The 21,201-nt window shown below is 44.9% G+C and overlaps 1 protein-coding gene across 1 annotated transcript in view; it reads left to right on the top strand.

Annotated features, from left to right (window-relative positions):
* syndig1l (synapse differentiation inducing 1-like) overlaps nt 1-21,201 on the top strand; it is a 245,464-nt gene that overhangs the window by 142,554 nt on the left and 81,709 nt on the right. Inside the window, exon 3 of the mRNA XM_063058001.1 lies at nt 13,098-13,235. Coding sequence (XP_062914071.1) covers nt 13,098-13,235 — 138 coding nt within the window. The remainder of the gene's footprint in view (nt 1-13,097; nt 13,236-21,201) is intronic.

Consider the following 21,201-nt stretch of genomic DNA (forward strand, 5'->3'; position numbering starts at 1 on the left):
TCACTGCCCAGTGTTTGAAGAACTAATGTTCTCTTGGCAAGTCTCGATCAAGTTATTGCTGAACTTTATGTTTTTGTTCACCATTGCCTTGTCCTCCTCCCTCTCTCAGCTCCACAACTCCCATCTCTCTGGATTAGCACCTTGCTCAGCATGGACAATTTGGGCCAAAGGCCCCATTACCATGCTGTATTGCTCCATGACTCCCTCTTCTTCAACCCATCACCTCCTACTGGGGTGTAGGCCACTGACAGCAGCTCAACAGGGTCTTCTGTTCTGGTTTTTCAAGTTGTCCCCTTGTGTAGCCCATCCCGTTGATGTATCCTTCCTCTCCCAGAGATGAGGTCCTTGGAGCTTCTATTGGTGTTCCTGTAGCTCTGAGTTTTTACAGGATGTGGTTGCTAGGCCTATGACCAACCCCACTCCTTTCGCGGTCGGGCTTGCGACCATCTGTGATGGAGTTGATCACTGCTCCTTGAGGGATTCTGACCTTCTGACTGTTCCTGATGTCACAGCAGTAGTGTCAAGTCAAAAAACTACCCTTGCCTTGGGAATGTCCAGCCAAAGCCTCATTCCTTCCTTCAGACTGTTCTTAAAACCCCTGCCTGCTCATCTTGGGCCATCACTGTGGCTCAGCACCACACTTTGGAAACACACAGGTGAAGTGCCTTGTGGGATGTTAAAGCAGCTATACAAATCCAGCATTCTTCATTCTGCAACCTGGTTGGTGTGGTGACTGTATAGTACCTCCAGGGAAGAAGAAGTGGTAGAAACTGTGTCCTGGAAATATCGAGCATAATTACACAGACAGGGGGAACAGGCAAGCACTGGGTCCCTGACATTAAGCTGGAGTTGTGTCCTGAACCGGTAGTTTATAAGTGCTCAAGCATGGAGACCAGGTAATGGAGAGAGATCCTTCAATTCTGATGCTCATAGTGCTGTTATTTAATTGGTTGCTATGTGGGCGTTCCTATTTAATTCCAACAAGAGCTTTGCATCCAGTTTTCAAGAGGAAAAGATAATGGATGCTTACCAATTACAACTTAAAGCAAGTAATGAACCATCTGCACTGTACCATCGCACTGCTTACACTGCAATTGAAATCATTCTGGACCATGAACGTTTCAAATCCAGCCCACTTGACTGTGGCTGGAGCGGCGCGTAGGCTCCGGTAGCGCGATCTCTCGCTTGCGTCACACACTGTACCCAGTTTGCCCTAGTCCCAGATCGTTCCGACTCTGACGCTTGTTGTCCTATCCAAGTTCAGTGCTCATCAGTGTGACCTGAGGAGAAAGAGGGAAAACTAGCATGCAGAATGAGGAGCACTGCGCTAATGCCATGGCAGGAAAGCAGGGCACACGTCGTTACACGAGGAGACCTCTACATGAGGCTTTGTGCAGGGCAGATTCTTAACTGAGGAAGTCAATGCCCAACAAATGGAGACACAGCAAACTGCATTTGCTGGAATCTGGAGCAACAAACAATCTGCTGGAAGAACTTAACAAGAATTTGGAAGGAAAGAAATATGCTTGGATTCCAGCCCTACTGCAGGACTGTAATGTTGACAGTTCAATTCCTCCCTCGAGTGCTGCTTGACCTTTTGTTTTCTTCCAGAAGATTGTCTGAGTGCCCAGCATATGTTGCAGAGAAACAGTAATGATGCATGTAGGTTATACAACCCCTTATTTCACAGATATCATTTGATATAACCTTAGAGTTGAGATTTGGGATTGAGAAATGGAGGATCTCTGGGATTGACAAAGCAAGGATGTAATGCTGAGAGTTTATGAAGTGCTGGTAAGGCCTCACTTGGAGTATTGTGAGCAGTTTTTGGCCCCTTATCTAAGAAAGTATGTGCTGACATTGGAGAAGGTTCAAAGGAGGCTCATGAAAATAATTCCAGGATTGAAAGACATCATATGAGGTGCGTTTGATGGCTCTTTGACTTTCCTCACTGGAATTCAGAAGAATGAGGGGGGATCTCAATGAAATCTATCAAATATTAAAAATCCTCGATAGATTGGATATGGATAGGATGTTTCCTTTGGTGGATGAGTCTAAGAGCAGAGGGCACAGCCTCAGAATAGAGGGACATCCATTTAGAACAGAGGTGAGGAATTTCTTTACCAGAGAGGGCTCAATCTGTGGAATTCATTGCCACAGACAACTATGGAGGCCATGTCATTGATTAGTCAGGATGTAAGTCCATATGATATAGGAGCAGAATAAGGCCATTTGGCCCACTGAGTCTGCTCTGCCATTTCTATCCAATTTTCCTCTCAGCCTTCTCCCCATATCCCCACAGCTCGGCTGCAAAAGGAGGAGGGTTGGGCATGGAGCTAGCAACCCCATCCAATAAAAACCTAGAGCTATAGGAACACCAAAAGGAGCTCCAAAAACATGAAGGGATCCAGGGAAACCTAGCTACTATATCAAGAGTTACAAATCCAGAGAATAAAAGCCCTTTCGGCCTTCAAGTTATCTCAGAGCTAAAGGGGCAAAAACCCTGCCATGAACAGTCCGAAGCCCGGCTGTGAAAGGAGAAGGGTTGGGCATAGGGCTTGCTATTCCATCCCATAAAAACCCAGAGCTATTGAAACACCAACAGAAGCTCCATAGACCTCATCCCTGGAAGAGGAAGGACACACCAAGAAGATGGACTACACCTGGGAACAGCTTGAACGCTGGCCCAGGACACAGGACTCTGGTGAGCTGCTGTCAGTGGCCTATGCCCCAGTAGGGATGATGGCCTTAAGAGGATAAGAAGAATGAGGCACAGGGATAAAAGTTTAGACTTTGATTATTATTCAGATAGATTTATATAATCAAGTGAACAAACTTTAAATTTACAATGTACTGTATATATTAAATAATAAATCTACTTTTTAATTTAAATATCCAGATGTAGTTAAAAGCATAAAGTAAAATAGTTCAAGAAATGTAGCAGATGTTGGAAACCTTGAGCAACATTTACAAAATACTGGAGCAACTCAGGACTAATGAAGGGTCTTGCTCCAACACTGAAAATTTATTAAGACCACAAGACCATAAGATATTGATGCAGAATTAGGCCAATTAGCCCACTGACTGTGCACAACAATGGTTGATTTTTTATACCTATCATCCCAATTCTTCAGCCTTCTTCCCATAATCGTTGACGCCCTGACTAATCAAGAACCTATCAACCTTCGCTTTAAATATACGCAATGACTTGGCCTCCACAACCGTATGTGGTAATGAATTCTACCCTCTGGCTGAAGGAACTCCTCCTCATCTCTGTTCTAAAGGGACGTCCTTGTAAACTAAGGCTGTTCCATCTTGTCCTAAACTCTCTCTCTATAGGAAACATCCTTTTCATGTCCACTCTATCTAGAGCTTTTAATATTTAATATTTCTGATTTTGCTCCCCATATAAAAATAGTCTACACCTTTATTCCTTCCACTAAAAAATACATGACTATGCATTTGCCTATATTGCATTCCATCTGCCACTTATTTGCCCTTTCTCTTAATCTAAGTCCTTCTGCAGACTTTCTGCTGCCTCAGTGCTACTTGCCTCTCTACCTATCATCGCATTGTACACTAACATGGCCACAAAGGCATCAATTCCATCATCAATATCATTGACATATAACGTGAAAAGAAGCGGTCCCAACACTGACCCTTGCAGAACACCACTAGTCATTAGCAGCCAACCAACTTCTATCCATGCTGGTATCTTGCCTGAAATACATTGGATTCCTTTCTTGTTTAGCAGCCTTATATTCCCCTCCGTAGATGCTGCCTGACTCTCAGAGCAGTTCCAGAACTTATCTTCTTAAACAACAGGAATTCTGCAGATGCTGGAAATTCAAGCAACACACATAAAAGTTGCTGGTGAACGCAGCAGGCCAGGCAGCATCTGTAGGAAGAGGTGCAGTCGACGTTTCAGGCCGAAGGGTCTCGGCCTGAAACGTTGACTGCACCTCTTCCTACTTATCTTCTTAAACAAGGCTGTAACACCATCAAATTTATGTGTTATCCACACTTGCTTTCCCTCCGTGGTGTAACAGTGAGGGGCCAGATGTGAAGTGCACCTGGACTTTCTCTCTAGTGACTCATTCTCTGCTCAGTAGTGAGTCCAGTGGTGGAGTGGTGATTCCAGTGATGACACCTCCTCACCCCTCGCCAGTCGGCTGGATTCTGTACAATACTCCAATTGCTCTGCATGCATCTAAAATAGAAAACAAATGCAACAGTTTGCAGGTGGGATGAAAGCCAAAAAGAAATTGAGAGGTATTCCAAGCCAACAGGTATCTGTCCTTTGCTGCGGCAGTCAAGTGAACTTCATAATGAGGTGACCACATTGCTGCCTCCTTCAGCAGGTCATCAGACTATCCTCAGATGAAGCAATCCCTTTCCATCCAATCCGATACTTTTGAGAATTCCCATACCAATCCAATAAATGTGGAGTTCCTGCTGGGAATATTTAGGTCACATGAGGAGACTATTGCTGATCCCAGTAGCAGCTTGAATGGAGGGATACTGGAGAGAGAAACATTTTTTTAGGTCAAATCTTCCTTATCCAGACAAGATAGAGGTTTAGCTTTATAAAGCATTGGTCAGACTACACTTGGAGTATAGTAAACAGCATTGGGCCCCCTATCTAAGAAACGATGTGGTTCCACGGTAGCGTAGTGGTCAGTGCAATGGTAATACAGGTTGGGTGTTTGGAGTTTGGATTTCAATTCTGCCACCATCTGTCAAGAGTTTGTATGTCCTTCTCATGACCATGTGGGTTTCCTTCTGGTGCTCCAGTTTCCTCCCACACTTAAAAGACTGGTTAGTAGGTTAATTGGTCACTTCGTTGTCCTGTGATTACCCTATTGTTAAATAAGTGGGTTGCTGGGTGGTGCACCTTGCTGGAAGGGCTTATTCCATGTTGTATCTCTAACTAAATGTGCTGGCATTGGAGAGGGCCCAGAGGAGGTTCACTAGAAATACCCTGAAAGTGAAAGGGTTAACATATGAGCAGAATTTGATGACTCTGGGCCTGTCGTTGCTGGAGTTTAGAAGAACGAGGGGAATATTGAAAGGCCTAGATAGAGCAGACATTGAGACAATGTTGGCCCAGAATACAAGGACGTCCCTTCAGAACAGAGATGAGGGGGAATTTCTTTAGCCAAAGGGTAGTAAATCTGTGGAATTCATTGCCTCAGACGGCTGCAGACGCCATGTCATTGGGTATTCTGCTTTTAAAATGGAGGCTTTCAGGTTCTTGATTAATAAGAGAGTCAAGGGTTACGGGAAGAAGGCAGAAGAGTGGGGTTGCGGGGGGGATAATAAATCAGCCGTAATGGAAATAGCGGAGCAGACTCATAGGGCTAAATGACGTAATTCTGCTCCTATGTCTTATGGTCTAGGTGAGATCTAAAGTATGGCCCCACTTTCATTTTATTGAACCAGCTTTACTGTCCAGCATTTTGTTTGCTTTTCTGGATAAATATGAAAAGACCTGGGGAATATCTACTCCCATCACCCTTTACAATGAATGACCTGGTGTTTACCGTATTGTGAATGCAGTCTTCGAGTAACCCAAGAGCATCAAAGGCAGAAGATCCTTTGGCATGTGAGACTGGCAGGAAGAGTAGCTTCTGATGTAGTGGAGATCACCACAGATATGACTTGCTTTGGCTGAAATAAACAACCCCATAGCCTCAGTTTGTAAGATCGGATGCAGCTGATACACTGAATGCCCAGTCCCAAAACCAGTTGTGCCCCTTCTCAAAATGAAACCTACTGAAAGGTCAAGATAGAGTAGATGTGAAGAGGATGCTTCAATAGTCTGATAGTCTAGGATATAGGGCACAGCCTCAGAACAGAAAGACGTCCCTTTAGAACAGAGATAAGGAGGAATTTCTTTAACTAGAGACTTGTGAGTCATATGAGGAGCATTTGAAGATTCTTGGGGTGTTATTGCAGGGGATTAGAAGAATGAGGGGAATCTCATTGAAACCATTGAGTACCGAAAGGCCTAGATAGAGTGGATATGGAGAAGATGTTTCCTATAGTGGGGGGGAAGGGGGGAGTCTAAGACCAGAGAGCATAGCCTCAGAATACAAGGATGTTCCTTCAGAAGAGAGATGGTGAAGAATTTCTTTAGCCAGAAAGTACTGGAATTCATTGCCACAGATGGCTGTGGAGGCCAAATTATTGAGTATATTTAAAGCAGAGGCTGATAATTTCTTGATTAGTAAGGGTGTCAAAGGTTATGGGGATTGGACAGGAAAATGGGGTTGAGAGGGAAAATAAATTAGCCACAATCAAATTGGGAGCAGACCCAATGTGCTGAATAACCTAATTCTGTTCTACGTCTCATAGTCCTTTGGTTACAATACCAGCATCTACCCGACAATGTGGAAAATTACCCTGTTTTACAAAATGCAGGACAAATCCAATCCAGCTAATTATTACCCACCCACTCTACTCTCAATAATGAGCTAGGCAATGGAAATTACTGTCGAGAGTGCTGTTGCTGTTACTCAGCAGCAAACTGCGAGGCAAAGGCCAGGAACGCCCAACCCAGATCCCATCAGAACCTAGACTCAAAAATGGATCAGCATAATTTCATTCAATGGTGGAGTACTCTCAGGAACAGTTTGTAAGATCTCGGATGGCAAGGCCTTGTCTTCCCATCTAAATATGTGCCTGAATTTGTCCAGCTATTTAAAATATACTGCTTTAATATGTGTCAACTCTTCCATCATTACTGGTAAAGTCTCCACTACTCATGAAACACCTTACCAGGGGTGAAGATGGAAGCAGACACATTAGGGACACTTAAGAAACTCTCAGCATGTGGATGATAGACAAATGCAGGAGGGAAGGGATAGATTGACCTTAGAGTCGGTTAAAAGGTCAGCACAAGATAGTGGGCAAGGGCCTCAGTGTTCTTTGTTCCATGTTCTGTGTACTGTCTGTGGCTGCATGTCACATATTCTACACTTGCATAAGTATTTTTTAATCACATAATCTCAATAATTTATGAGGGGATGTGGGGATGTGGGGATGTGGGGATGTGGGGGGTGCAAAGTAGCCTATTCCTCCTGCAAATTCCAACGTCCATCATTCTCATCCACATGTGCGTGAGACAGGACTGACTTGGTGCATGGTCAACACAGCACTGACAGCATGGGCAAAGAGTATTGACCCTTGTTGACAGCTCAGATGAGAATTCCCATGAGGCCAGGTAGTTCTAGGTGCTTTGAGTGCTGCTCCAATAAAGTTTCTTGTTCAAGCCATATGACACAGACCTGAATGGAGAACAGCTCATAACAGACGAATGCTGGTGCTGGTGGTGGGGTCAAGGAGAGGAACCTCATTGAAAGGCCTGGTTACAGTAGACATTGAGAAGATCATCAGTAGGAGAGTCTAGGACCTGAGGGCACAGACTCAGAATAAAGGAATGTCCCATTAAAAGTGAGATGAGGAGGAATTTCTTCAGCCAGAGGATGATAGGGGTGGCATGTTGGCGTAGTGGTTAGCACAGCGCTTTACAGTATCTGTGACCTGGGTTCAATTCCCACCATTGCCTGTAAGGAGTTTGTACATCTTTCCCATGACTGCGTGGGTTTCTTCCCACAGTCCAAAGACATGCCGGTTGGTGGGCTAATTGGTCACTGTAAATTCTCCTGTGGTTAGTCTGGGATTAAATCCGGAGACCACTAGGCAGCATGGCTCGAAGGGCTGGAAGGGTCTGTTCCACACTGTATCTCAATAAATAAATAAATAAATAAATAAATAAGATGGATCTATGGAATTAATGCCACTGATGGCTGTGGAAGCTAAATCATTGGGTTTATTTTGGGCAGAGATTGTTAGGTTCTTCGTTGGTAAGGGGATTAAGGGTTACAAACAAAAGGCAGGAAAATGGGTTTGAAAACGTATCACTCATGATTGAATGGTGGAGCAGACCCATTGGGTTGAAAAGCCCAATTCTGTTCCTTTGACTTATGTTTTTATAACATCTGCAATGGACAGCCTTCTCATCCAACATGCAACATGAATCAGTACTGTGATTTTATATACACCACTGGGCTCCAGGATAGCTCCAGTCCTGTGTTATAAGACCCCTGAATGGATCTCTTGTACATTGGTTGCAAACAACTAATCTGGTTCCTCCAGACGGTCCTAAAGAATATAAACTGTTAACTTGGTTCAGTTGCTTTGCTTTTAAAGATAAAAAGATTAAAGATTAGCTTTATTTGACACCAGAACATCGAAGCGTACAGTTAGGTGTGTTGTTCCGTCATTGACCAACGCACTCCGAGGATGTGCTGGTGGCAGTACACAATGATTCCAGCACCAACATAGCATGCCCACAACTTACTAACCCTAACCTGTACATCTTTAGAATCTGGAAAGAGTCCGGAGTACCCGGAAGAAACCCTTGCGGTGATGGGGAGAATGTACAAACTCTTTAAGACAGCAGTGGGAATTAGTCCCTGGCCAGTGATCACTGGCACTGTAAAGTGTTACACTAGCTGCTATGTTACCATGCTGCCCTTTCAAAGAGTTATTGGACTTGGTCAATCCTTCAAAGATATTGAACTGAATTGCATTGATTTTATTTCTTACATCCTTCACATACATGAGGAGCAAAAATCTTTAATTAATATCGCAATCAATAAAAACAGAAAGTGATCAAACTTTTAAGCAACACACATAAAAGTTGCTGGTGAACGCAGCAGGCCAGGCAGCATCTCTAGGAAGAGGTGCAGTCGACATTTCGGGCCGAGAGTCAGGACGAAGGGTCTTTCCCCGAAACGTCAACTGTACCTCTTCCTAGAGATGCTGCCTGGCCTGCTGCATTCACCAGCAATTTTTATGTGTGTTGCTTGAAATTCCAGCATCTGCAGATTTCCTCATGTTTGAGTGATCAAACTTTTGACTGGTTAGGCCACACCCGCAGACAGAAATTAGTGTGAATGTTTCAAATTGCTGACACTAGGTCAGAACTAGAAAAGATGAGGGAAGTGACAATGCAGAGGCAGGCCAATAGGAGAAAAGAAAAATGGGAAAGGTTGCTGTTTTCCCACTTCTGTCATTTGCCTGCAGACCTTGGTTCTCCAAATAGTTACCCAATTCTTGTATGTGGCCATAAAAGTAGATACACTAGGGTGATTTCAGAGGCATATGGTCTGTTAGCCTGCATTAATTGGGGGACTGAGCCATGAGCTAATGTTGCAGCTCTGTAAAATTCTGATTAGACCACTCTTGGAGTATTGTGTTCAGTTCTGGCAGCCTAGTATAGGAAGGGTGTCGAAGCTTCAGAGAGAGTGCAGAGGGGATTTACCGGAACTCTGCCTGGATTAGAGGGCATATCTTATGACGAAAGGTTGGGCAAGTTAGGGCTTCTGTTCTTGGAGTGAAAGAGGATGAGAGGTGACTTGAAAGAGGTGTATAGGATGATAACAGGCATAGATGGAGTGCCTTTTTCCCAGGGTGGAAATGGCTAATATGAGGAGGCGTAATTTTAAGGTGATTGGAAGAAAGGTGATTAAGAGGTATGTCAGAGGTAAGTATTTTTACACAATAAGTTGTGGGTGTGTTGAAATCACTGCCAGGGGTGCTGGTAGAGATGGACACATTAGGAAGACTTAAGTGTCTCTTAGCACACGGTTGATAGGAAAATGGAGGGTTATGTGGGAGGGAAGGATTAGATTGATCTTGCAGTAGGTAAAAGGTCAGAACACATCGTGGGCCAAAGTGCCTGTACTGTTCTGTACTGTTTTATGTTCTAAGGTAGGTACACTATCTCTATCTCACCAAACCTGTCTTTCAAGAGAGCATTCTGGATTATAACCAATTGCCTTTATTGTCACTGGGGACTTTAATCATTGCAACCTACATACCGTGCTTCAAAGATTTTACCTAAATGTAAAATGCACCACAAGGGGAAATAAAACCTCAGATCATGTCTAGACAAATGTGGCTGATGCTTACAAAGCCACTGCCCTCCCCCACCTGGGACAGTCCGACCATCTTTCAGTGTTTCTGCTCCCCAAGTATAGCCCAGTCAGTAAACGTCTGAAACCCACAATGAGGACTATTAAGATCTGGCTGGAGGGTGCTGACTCTGCTCTTCAGCACCAATTCCAGCACACAGACTGGAACACGCTTGCTGCCCATGCCACCACAGACTCTCAGATTAACATTAATTTATATACCAACTCTGTCCTTGAGCACATCAACAAGTGTGTAGATAGAGTGACATCACAAAGACAAATAAAAGTTTTCCCCAATCAGAAACCATGGATGAACAGAGAGGTTCACCTCCCACTCAAAGCCAGAGATTCAGCCTTCAGGTCTGGAGACCAGGAGGCTTACAGCTCAGCCAGGGCCAACCTGAGGAGGGGAATCTCTCAGGCTAAACACAGATACAAACAGAGAATCGAGGAGCATTTCAACTCCTCGGACTCCCAGCACATGTGGCATGGCATACAGGTCATTACAGACTTCAAACCACCTAGTACTGTGCCCCCTTCCAGCTCTGCTTCCCTCCCTGATGAGCTTAATTACTTCTACGCTCGCTTTGACTGAGAGAACAAGGAGGTCACCCTCAAAGCGGATCTCCCACCTGGTGAACTGCTTCTCTCACTTTCCACCTGTGATGTTTGTGCCACCCTGAGCAGGGTGAATGTACGGAAGGCAGCTGGTCTGGATGGAATACCTGGCCGTGTGCTCAGAGTCTGTGCAGGGCAGTTGGCCAGGGTCTACACGAACATTTTCAAACTGTCCCTGGCCCAGGCAGTTGTCCCCACAGGCTTCAAGATCGCCACCATCGTGCCAGTGCCGAAACATTCCACTACCACTGGCCTGAATGACTTCTGCCCGGTTGCACTCACCCCCATCAATGCAAAGTGCTTTGAGAGACTGATTCTATTGCATCTGAAATCCTGTTTGCTCACTACCCTGGACCCCCATCAATTTGCCTATCGCACCAACAGGTCTACAGAGGACGTCATCTCCACAGCACTTCACTCTGCCCTGACCAACATGGACAGCCCCAACTCTTACGTCAGAATGTTGTTCATTGACTTTAGTTCAGCATTTAATACTGTGATTTCCTCCAAGCTGATCGCCAAACTTCGCCAGCTTGGTATCAGCTCATCCCTCTGCAATTGGACCTTGGACTTTCTGACTAACAGACCCCAGTCAATTAAGTTAGATGATCTCTCCTCCTCCACTCTCACCCTGAACACCGGTGTGCCTCAAGGCTGTGTGCTGAGCCCTCTTCTGTACTCCCTTTTCACCTATGACTGCGTTCCTGTACATGGTTCTAACTCCATAATCAAGTTCGCAGACAACACCACGGTGGTTGGCCTGATCAGAGGGGATGACGAGACGGCCTACAGGGACGAGGTCCAGCACCTGGCCACGTGGTGTGCCGACAACCTGCCCTTAACACCCAGAAGACCAAGGAGATCATTGTGGACTTCAGGCATGCTAGGAGCCACACTCACATCCCCATCTATGTCAACGGAGCTGTAGTGGAGTGTGTATCAAGCTTCAAATTCATTGGTGTCCACATTTCTGGGGATCTTATCTGGTCCCTGAACTCCTCCATCCTGATCAAAAAGACACAACAGCGCCTTTCTTTCCTGTGGAGCATCAAGAAAGCTCACCTCTGTCCCAGGATACTGACAGACTTTTACCACTGCACCATTGAGAGCATACTCACCAACTGCATCTCAGTGTGGTATGGCAATTGTCCCATATCAGACCACAAAGCACTCCAGCGTGTGGTGAAAACTGCCCAGCGGATTATCGGCACCCAATTGCCCACCATTGAGAACATCTACCATAAACGCTGCCTGGGCAGGGCGAAAAGCATTATCAAGGATGCATCTCACCCTAACCATGGACTTTTTACTCTCCTCCCATCCGGTAGGCGCTACAGGAGCCTCCACTCCCGCACCAGCAGGCACAGGAAGAGATTCTTCCCTGAGGCTGTGACCCTGCTGAACCTCTCATCACAGCGCTAAGCAGTATTGCACCCATACTGTACTGTCTCAGTACTTTTATATTTGTGTGTTGTAGCACTTACTTTTTATTCGCAGTTATTTTGTAAATACACTATTCTTTGCATTTCTGGGCAGATGCTAACTGTATTTCATTGGCTTTGTATCTGTACTCGGCACAATGACAATAAAGTTGAATCTAATCTGATCGAATAACCTGTCAAATGTCTGGTTCTGATTTTCAGTATAAAGACAGAGAACCACCCATGGTGCCAAGACAAACACTCACTCTCTCACTGATACAGGACCAGGTAGACTGGCAGACACAAGCACCAGAGGCAGGACCTCACTCTCTCACAGACACAGGACCAGGTAGACACGCAGACACATGCACCAGCACCCAGAGTTAAGTGTGCCTGTATGTCTGTGGCACAATGGCCCAGGAGAGATGTTGCCTCACCACACCAGAGAACGAGGTCCACTCGTGCCTGTGTGGAGTTCCAATATTCTCCAGCAACTGTGTGGTTTACTCTGGCTGCTGCAGTTTCCTCCCACATCCAAAGATGCATCGCTCAGCTGGTTAATTGTCAAAGTCAGGGTCACTTTACTATCGAAGTGTGTATACAACATGCACCCATATACTAGCTTGAGATTCATTTTCTTGCAGCCCCTTAACTGGCCATTGTAAACTGGCCCTAGTGTGTGGTTGAGTGGCAGAACCTGGTGAAAGTTAACACAAATTTGGGGGGAATAAAAATATTGGTGATAAATAGAGCATTACCGTAAAAGGTTGGTTAATGGTCAGCACAGGCTCAGTGGGCCGAAGGGCCTGTATCCCTCTTTGACTCTTTGTCACTGACAGATGAAGGCTCTGTTACAACTGCACCAAAACAATTTCACTCTCTCTCTTCTGAAAGCCTATGACTGCTGTTTTCTTCCCTGACAACATTTCTCCTGTGTGATGTGATGAGATTACAGGGTTTTTTCTTCTCTCTAATGACTTCAGTAATTCAGTTTTTATCTACTTGTTCACCATTAATGAAACCAGTGCTGTTCTGCTGCTAATAGACTCTATCATTCTTCTCATGCTCTCCCCAGAGTGACTGCTCGAGTGACAGTGACAGCGAGGACAACTTCATAACCATCCCTCCGCGGGACCATCTGGGCCTGGCCATCTTCTCCATGTTGTGTTGCTTCTGGCCTCTCGGCATTGCCGCTTTCTACTTCTCTCAAGGGGTAAGGCTTACTCTGTTTTCACCTGACCCTGGAACACTCCGACCTGACTTACGTTCTTTGTGTGTGTGTGTGTGGAAAAGAATTGGTAAGTGTCTACTGGTATATGTGTGTGGTAAAAAGACAGAAAAGGTTGGGGGGATATGGTCCAGGCGTGGGTCGATAGAACTAGGCAAAATAACTGTTCAGCATGGACTAGGTGAGGTGAAGGACCTATTCTGTGCTGTAGTGTTCTATGACTCTTTAAGTATTAGATGTGCACATGTTTATAAGCAGGTGTGTGTGTATGACAGTAGATATGAACAGGACTGTGAGCATGTGTGTGAACTGCCATGTGTACATGTGTATGTGATAGATTATAGATATCTATGCATGTGTGGGATTTGGTTCATTTGCAAGAAAGGATAGAGTGTGTGTGTCTGTGTGTGTGTGTGTATACATCTAATCTGCCATTTGTCAAATGTGATGAGTTTCACAGGATGTGTTTCTGAATTGTGAACATAGGGCCAGGGAATGGAAGGAATGACCTCTCACGTGAGAGAAGAAGGCTCCTATTTCCTCAGGACTTTTCCCAGCCCCTTTGACGTAAGGAAGGGCTTCCTCTGGAATAGAGTGTCCAGCCCAGTATCAGTGAGTCAGAAGTCCCACCCCAGAGGCTAGGACATTAAATCCATGCAGGTGCCCCAGTGAGCACCAAAGCAATCTCATTCAAATATGACTTTAAGTAAAGCCCCCTGCTGATCTCTCAGCCAATGTACATTGTCCAAAAACATCAATTTGAGGAAGTGCAAGCAAACTCTTCCTATTGCCTAGGCCAACACTCATCCCTCCACTAAGTATTCATAAAAATCACCATAGTCCATCTGGCTGATATCAAGCTGTTGTTTCAGGGAACTTATGGCAAAACTTCAACATGACATGAATTATTCTCAGTAGCAGTGTTTCTGAAGCACTTGGGAAGTTTAGAAAATGAAAGACACCGTCTAAATGTAGGTCATCTTTTCAGTATGTGATAGGAAAGTAAGCATTGCCGATGCATCATGCCTTTGGTGAGACAGTGAGCTATATTCCGAGCAACAGTGATTGTCTGACAAGTCCAGTATCCCAGAGGCTAGGACTGGATTGTACATTCAAATGCCTTAGTGTGTTGGATTTATCATTGATGTGTTGACATCATAATTTTAATAAATAAATGTCTTCAGGAGAGCTACTGGAGGAGGAAGGACAAATATGGATGTACAGGCACTGCCCCATGAGGGAAGAGATGCTGGTCACAAGCAATGTTCCCTCTAATTTGTAATGACCACGGTGCAATTTTGTTGCCCAGGAACAACAACATGTGTGCACTGAATAATTTCTTCAATAAAGACAGATTGAGTAAGCCAGTTGTAAAATCCGCAGACAGATCGTTGCAAACCCCACGTTGTCAACACCGCCCGCGTCAGAAACCAGAAAAGGAAATGTGATTGGGTACGATCGTGAAATATACTTAACATGCCAGCGAGGTAGAGAGTCACAACTTCTTCTGTGCATTTTAAGTTCCCTTGTGCGCTGGTAGCAAAAGATGTGTGCACACGCACATGCGCACACCTTAAAGGGAACATTGGTCGCTAGATACCACGGCAGTGTGATAAACATTCAGTCGCACAGCTGACAGTGAGGTTGGTCAGAGCACTTCCCGACTAGTGAGACTCAAAAAGGAGAAATCAGTGACTGCATGGAGAACAGATAAGGCAGCATGCTCCCAGCAGAGAGTGAAGTCCACCTCGCCACTATTTTGTGCAGTTATGGCACCACATTATGGGAAAGATTTGGAAGCTTCAGAGAGGGCGCAGGGGAGATTCACCAAGATGCTGCCTGGACTAGAGAGCATGTGTCCTGAGGGTAGGTTGAACAAGCTAGGGCCTTTTCTTCTGAGCGAAAGAGGACCAGAGGTGACTTGCTAGAGGTGTAAAAAATGATAAGAGGCATAGATCGAGTGGACAGACAGAGACTTTTCCCAGGGCGGAAATGGTTAATACAAGGGGGCATAATTTTAGGGTGATTGGAGGAAAGTGTAGGGGGATATCAGGGGTAAGTTTTTTGTAGAGAGAGTGGTGGATGATTGGAACACCCTGCCAGGGCTGGTGGTAGAGGCAGATACATTAGGGACATTCAAGAAACTCTTCAGTAGGTACATGGATGAAAATAAAATGGAGGGTTATGTGGAAGGGAAGGAGTGAATCTCAGAGTAGATTAATACAATATTATGGGCTGAAGGGCCTGTACTATGCTGAAATGTTCTACATTAGTAGGAGCAAGCCAAAACTTTGGAGAAGAAATCATGTGATAAGACTAGGGAAGTGAAAGGGAGTGGCTGATGGCCAACATAATACTAGAAAATCAGGCCTGGGAGAATATTTGATTTCCCTAATCCCACTTATCCGCAGTATCGATCATCCAAGCTGCCTTTTGGTCCTTTGTACTGTTGTCACTCCAAACTCCCTTTGAAGACTCTTTGAAAGACACGGTTATGATTTCAGCTTTGAATAGACCACTGTGAAGCACTTGCATTTATTCTTGCATTAAGGAGTCCACATAAATGTAAGCTACTAACAGAGGGTGATGGCTGGGGAGTAGAAGGAACTCCCCTCCAGACATAGCCTGAGTTACAGAACCCAGCTGTATCTGTTGCCTGTAATGGATGTTTCCCAAGCTCATTGCTGCTGGATTGGAATGATTTGGGGTAACAGTCGAAATTCTGTTCTGGTCACCAGCAGAACGTCTAATACAAGGGTATTAGCCATTTGACCCATAATGTTGTGCCAATATTGTTTCCTGATCGGTTGGGGCATCAAAGGATATGGCAAGAAGGCAGGTGTATGGGGTTGAGTGGGATCCGGGATCAGCCATGATGGAATGGTGGAGCAGACTCGATGGGCTGAATAGCCTAATTCTGGTCCTATGTCTTATGGTCTTATGGCCTTAATATTTAAACTTACTCTAAGATCAATCTAATCCTACTCTCCAACGTAGCCCATAACCCTCCATTTTCCTTTCATCCATGTTCCCATCTAAGAGTCTCTTTACTGTTTAACGTATTCACCTCTACCACCCACCCCCGGCAGTGTGTTCCAGACACCTGCCAGTCTGTGTAAAATACATACGTACCTCTGATATCTCCCCAAAATTTCTCTCCTCGCTTCGGCTGTTAGCCATTGCCACTATGGGGAAAAGGCAATGGCTGTCCATTCTCTTTGTGGCTCTTATAATTTTCTACACCTCCATCAAGTCTCTTCTCATCCTCCTTCACTCCAAAGAGAAAAGTCTGAGCTTTCTCAACCTTTCCTCGAAAGACATGCTCACTAATTCTGGGAGCATCCTGGTAAATCTCCTCTGCAAGAACTCCACTTCAAGAAAAGAACTGTTCTCTCTTCCACTTGTTATGAGGTCTCTTATAATTACCAACTCTTCTGAGAGGAGAGAAGCATCTGTGGGATCAGACCAGAAAGTTGCAAAGGAGTTCTCCTCTTTCCTCCTCATTGTGCCTCCACGTAGAAAGATGTAATTGCATCGACAACTTTTACAAATTGTCCTGCCGACTTTAAAGGTTTGTCTGCATATGTGCTCAGACCTGTCTGTTCCCGCACTTCCATTACTGCACTCCAATTCAATTCCTGTGACCACTCCTTGTCCCCGTAACAAAATGCAGTCCTTCATCCTTCGCTGTATTAAATTTTATGTGGCATCTGTCAGAGCAATTCGCCAGTCTGTCTACACGCTCCTGATGCTTGGTGCTAATCCTTCTCACTGCGACTTCCATGTGAGGGAGTTGGATGTGTGGGAGAGTGAAAATCACAGAAGAAAACTGGCAGTATGCACCGTACAACAGGAACAGTTTACTGGAGAGGACAGCTGCCAGCCCAGGGCCAAAGGAGATAGTGAATATCAGGAGTTTTTATCTTTAGACCATAGGGATGCTTGACTACAATAAATATTAAGTATTCATTAACTAGAGTAATTGTGAAATATATTTTAAAATGCTTGCATATACTGTACTGATTTGTGTTCAATATGACTGCAAGGCTGAACTGTCAAAGCACTGCTTCATCTGATTTCATTCCTACCAATTTGTTAAATGAAATCAATAAACTCTCATTGTAATGTACAAGATAATTTCTGTTAAATGTATTATAGAAATCAATGTTCTTCTAGCAAAATAAGAAATTAACTGAATATCTGGGTAACTTTACAAATGAAAATTTGTTTCTTAGCAACTTCATGCTCCAAAAGGAATCCAAGGCTCTCAGTAGAATGTTTAATATGGTAGGGGATAACTTTAAGGTGATCGGAGGAAAGTACAGCACTGTGCAAAAATCTGTGTCACATATATATCCCAGGGTGCCTAAGGCTCTAGCACAGTATTGTACTTGTTTTATGGTTTTATGGTGGAGCGGAAAGTGAGTTTGTAAATCTGGTGGGAGCAATGAATGTTGGGAATGGCAAGGGTGGGAGGGGTGTGGGACGGATGTCAGAGAAGGAGGTCAGTGTGGGGAGGGGTGCCGTGGGTACAGATACATGCAATGTTATTCGATTGTAAACAATTGGTTTATTGACCATTACAGAATGTCTCACTGGTGCTTCCTGCTCCCTCCCCTTTTTCCCAACCATGATTCCCTTCCCACTCTCAGTCCACAATGGAGACTTGTATCAGAATCTAGTTTATCATCACTCACATGTCATGATTTTTTTTTTGTGGCAACAGTTCAGTGCAATATATAAAATTACTACAATACCATGCAAATGTCTTAGACTCGCTAGCTATATACTTTTGACCAGTCCTGTATAGTGCGATCACTCCAGTTGAATTTGATGTTCTCCTAAGGGATTGTCTCCAGGATGTTGGAGTGGATTCTCTTAATGGGGAATGGCTGTGCGTGACTTTGTTTGACGTGGGGAGGCTGACACACGGATAGCCCCCGCACAGTCCTTGACTGATCTAGGTCAGGGTCCAGTGGCAAGGAAGGCAATACACTGAGGACCCTATACTGCTGCAGCCTTCCAAGTTCAAGTTCAAATTCAGGTTTATTGTCATCTGACTGTACACATATACAACCAAATGAAACAATGTTCCTCCAGACCATGGTGCACCCACAAAACATACATCATACACAGCACATAAACCAAAACAGTAACATTATAAAATAGAAGTCAAATTGCATGTAGTGCGCAGCACAGGTAAACAGTAACAACTTGCTCTCCTAATGACAAGACCTCAGTGGTGGCAAGGTATTCATTAGTCTCACAGTCTGAGGGAAGAAGCTGTTGCCCGGTCTGCCTTATGGACCTGGCTCAAAGGGATTGTGGGATGGGTAGTAACCTCAACAATGCTTTGGGCCCTTCATATGCAATGCTTCCGGTAAATGTCACACATGGATGGGGAGGGATACCCCGATGATCCTCTCAGTGGTTTTTCCTGCCCTCTGTGGGGTCTTGCAATCCAATGCCTTGCAGCTTCCACACCACACAATGACATAGCCAGGCAGGACATTCTCCTTGGTGCTCCTGCGGAAATCTGTTAGAATGGGGGTGGGGAGCCTTGCACGTCTCCATCTCCTCAGAAAGTGTAGACATTGCCGTGCCTTCTTGACTATTGAGCAGGAGATGTGGGTTCAGGTGAGATAGTTTATCATGCACATACCAAGGAACTTTGTGCACTTCAATCTCTCCGTGGCAGAGCCATTGATGTGCAATGGGGAGTGGTTGACTTGTGCCTTCCTCAAGTCCACAATCATCTCTTTTGTCTTGTCCACAATGAGACCCGTGTTATTGTTCTCACTCCAATCAACAAGCCTCTTGACCTCCTGTCTGTATGCTGGCTCATCATTGTTGCTGATGAGTGAACTTGATGATGCGGTTTCAAAGGTTTCAAAGGTACATTTAATGTCAGAGAAATGTATACAATATACATCCTAAAATGCTTTTACTTCACAACCATCCACAAAAACAGAGGAGTGTCCCCAAAGAATGAAGTTAAATGTTAGAACCCCAAAGTCCCCCCCAGCTCCCCTCTCTCCTTCGTGTAAGTAGAAGCAAAATTAACAATCCCCCTCCCCCCACCAGCAAAAAAAAAGCATCAGCAGCCACTACCGAGCACTCAAGCATGCAGCAAAGCAACAGCAAAGACACAGACTTGTGGTACTCCAAAGACTACTCATTCACCCAGTATTCAACATACCACAGGCTCCCTCTTTCCCTAATAAGGGAGAAAGAAATGTCTCCGTTTCACAGCGAGAGGGGAGACATAACAAATAACTCATTGGTTTACAATGTGAAAAGTCTGTTGCATCGCTTTTTCTGAGCTCTGTGCCCAAAGATTTCGGGTTTCTGGGCACACAGCCATAGATCTTCCATCTCCCACGACACACCAATCTCCTTCCGGGACACTGATCCTTGATTCCCCCTGTCAATAGAGCCATGAGATCTCAGACCTCCGAAGGGAGCTAAGCTCTTCGGCCGCATCCTTGGCATGTCGAATAACGGCTAGTGGTGAAACCCCAAGAGCGGGTCCCGTTCCCGCAAAGAACCGGTCTAAGCTGAATCTGGCAGTGCAGCTGTGAGTTGGCAGTATGGACGGCAGCAGGTCCTGGGGGAGATACCAAAGCTCAACGTGATGGAGCTTGAGATGTTGCTGTCAACTCAGACTGAGTGAGCTCTTTCCATCAAGAAATCCAAGACCCAGTTACAGAGAAGGGTGTTGAGTCCCAATGAGGACAGTTTGCCCACCAGCCTCTGATCATGTTAAACACCGAGATGAAGCCAATGAATAACATCCTGGCGTATGAAGCATCATCTTTTAGGTGGGGCAGGATGGAGTGGAGGGCCAAGGCTATGGCATCATCAGTGGGCAGTAGGCAAACTGGAAAGCTGTAAGATGAGATTTTATACAATCCATTACTAGCTGCTCAACGCACTTCATGGTTGTCAAAGTCAGGTGATAATTGTGTAGACCAGTTACCATCACTCTGTTGGAACCTGAAACAATGGTGGCTGCCTTGAATACTGCAGGGACTGTGTCAGTGATATTAAGGGTGGTCATTAAGTCCTCTGTTAGCTGGGTCCCTGAGCACCTGATCAGGTATGTTGTCTCGTTCCGCAGCTTTGTGTGGGTTCTTCCTCATCTCAGCTGCAGCCAGATGGGGTGCCTATTCTTTCAATGTCACACCACTAAATGCGCCAGATCATTCGGCCTATCAGGAAGGGAGGTGTCATTGTTGTTGATACGTAGGGTGGAATTGTAATCGGTTATGGTTTATATGTCCTGTCATATCCATTGTGTTTTCCTGGTGTCACAAATGTGTCTGTGGATTTTCTGTGCATACTCATGCTTTGCCTTCCTGATAGCACAGAACAGCAAGGCTTTTGCTCAACTTGAAGTCATCCTGTCCTCCAATCTGAAAGTAGTGTCCCAATTCCCAAGCAGTGCCTGAACCTCAGCAGTCAGCCATTGTTTCTGGTTTCCCCTGGCGATGTAGTCATCTAATCATTGTAATGTCCTCAATGCATTTGCCTATGTAGCTAGTCACCGATCCCACATTTCTCTCAAAGTCGATGAGATGATCATAGGTAGCTACCTTCCTGAGTATGTTCCAGTCCGTGCTTCTGAAGTAGTCCAGCAGCACTGAGGAGGCACTTTCCAGCCAGGTCCTGTGTTTCGTGATATCACACCGGAGGAAATATTGTATCATTTCTTAATGCATGCATTACTAAATGACAATAAAAGAGGACTGCATGTCTTCATAATCTAATCTAATTTGAGGGGAGTAGATGGTAGTAATCCCATGCATCTGCTGCCCTTGTTCTTCTTGGTGGTAGAAACCGTTGGTTTAGGCAGATGCTGTTGGAATCAGAGCCAGAATCAAACTCACATTTACTGTCACTGAAATTTGCTTTCTGACAGCCCCACAGTGAAATACATGAAATATTATTC

The sequence above is a fragment of the Mobula hypostoma genome, chromosome 1 (genome assembly GCF_963921235.1).
Source record: "Mobula hypostoma chromosome 1, sMobHyp1.1, whole genome shotgun sequence".
Classification (NCBI taxonomy): domain Eukaryota; kingdom Metazoa; phylum Chordata; class Chondrichthyes; order Myliobatiformes; family Myliobatidae; genus Mobula; species Mobula hypostoma.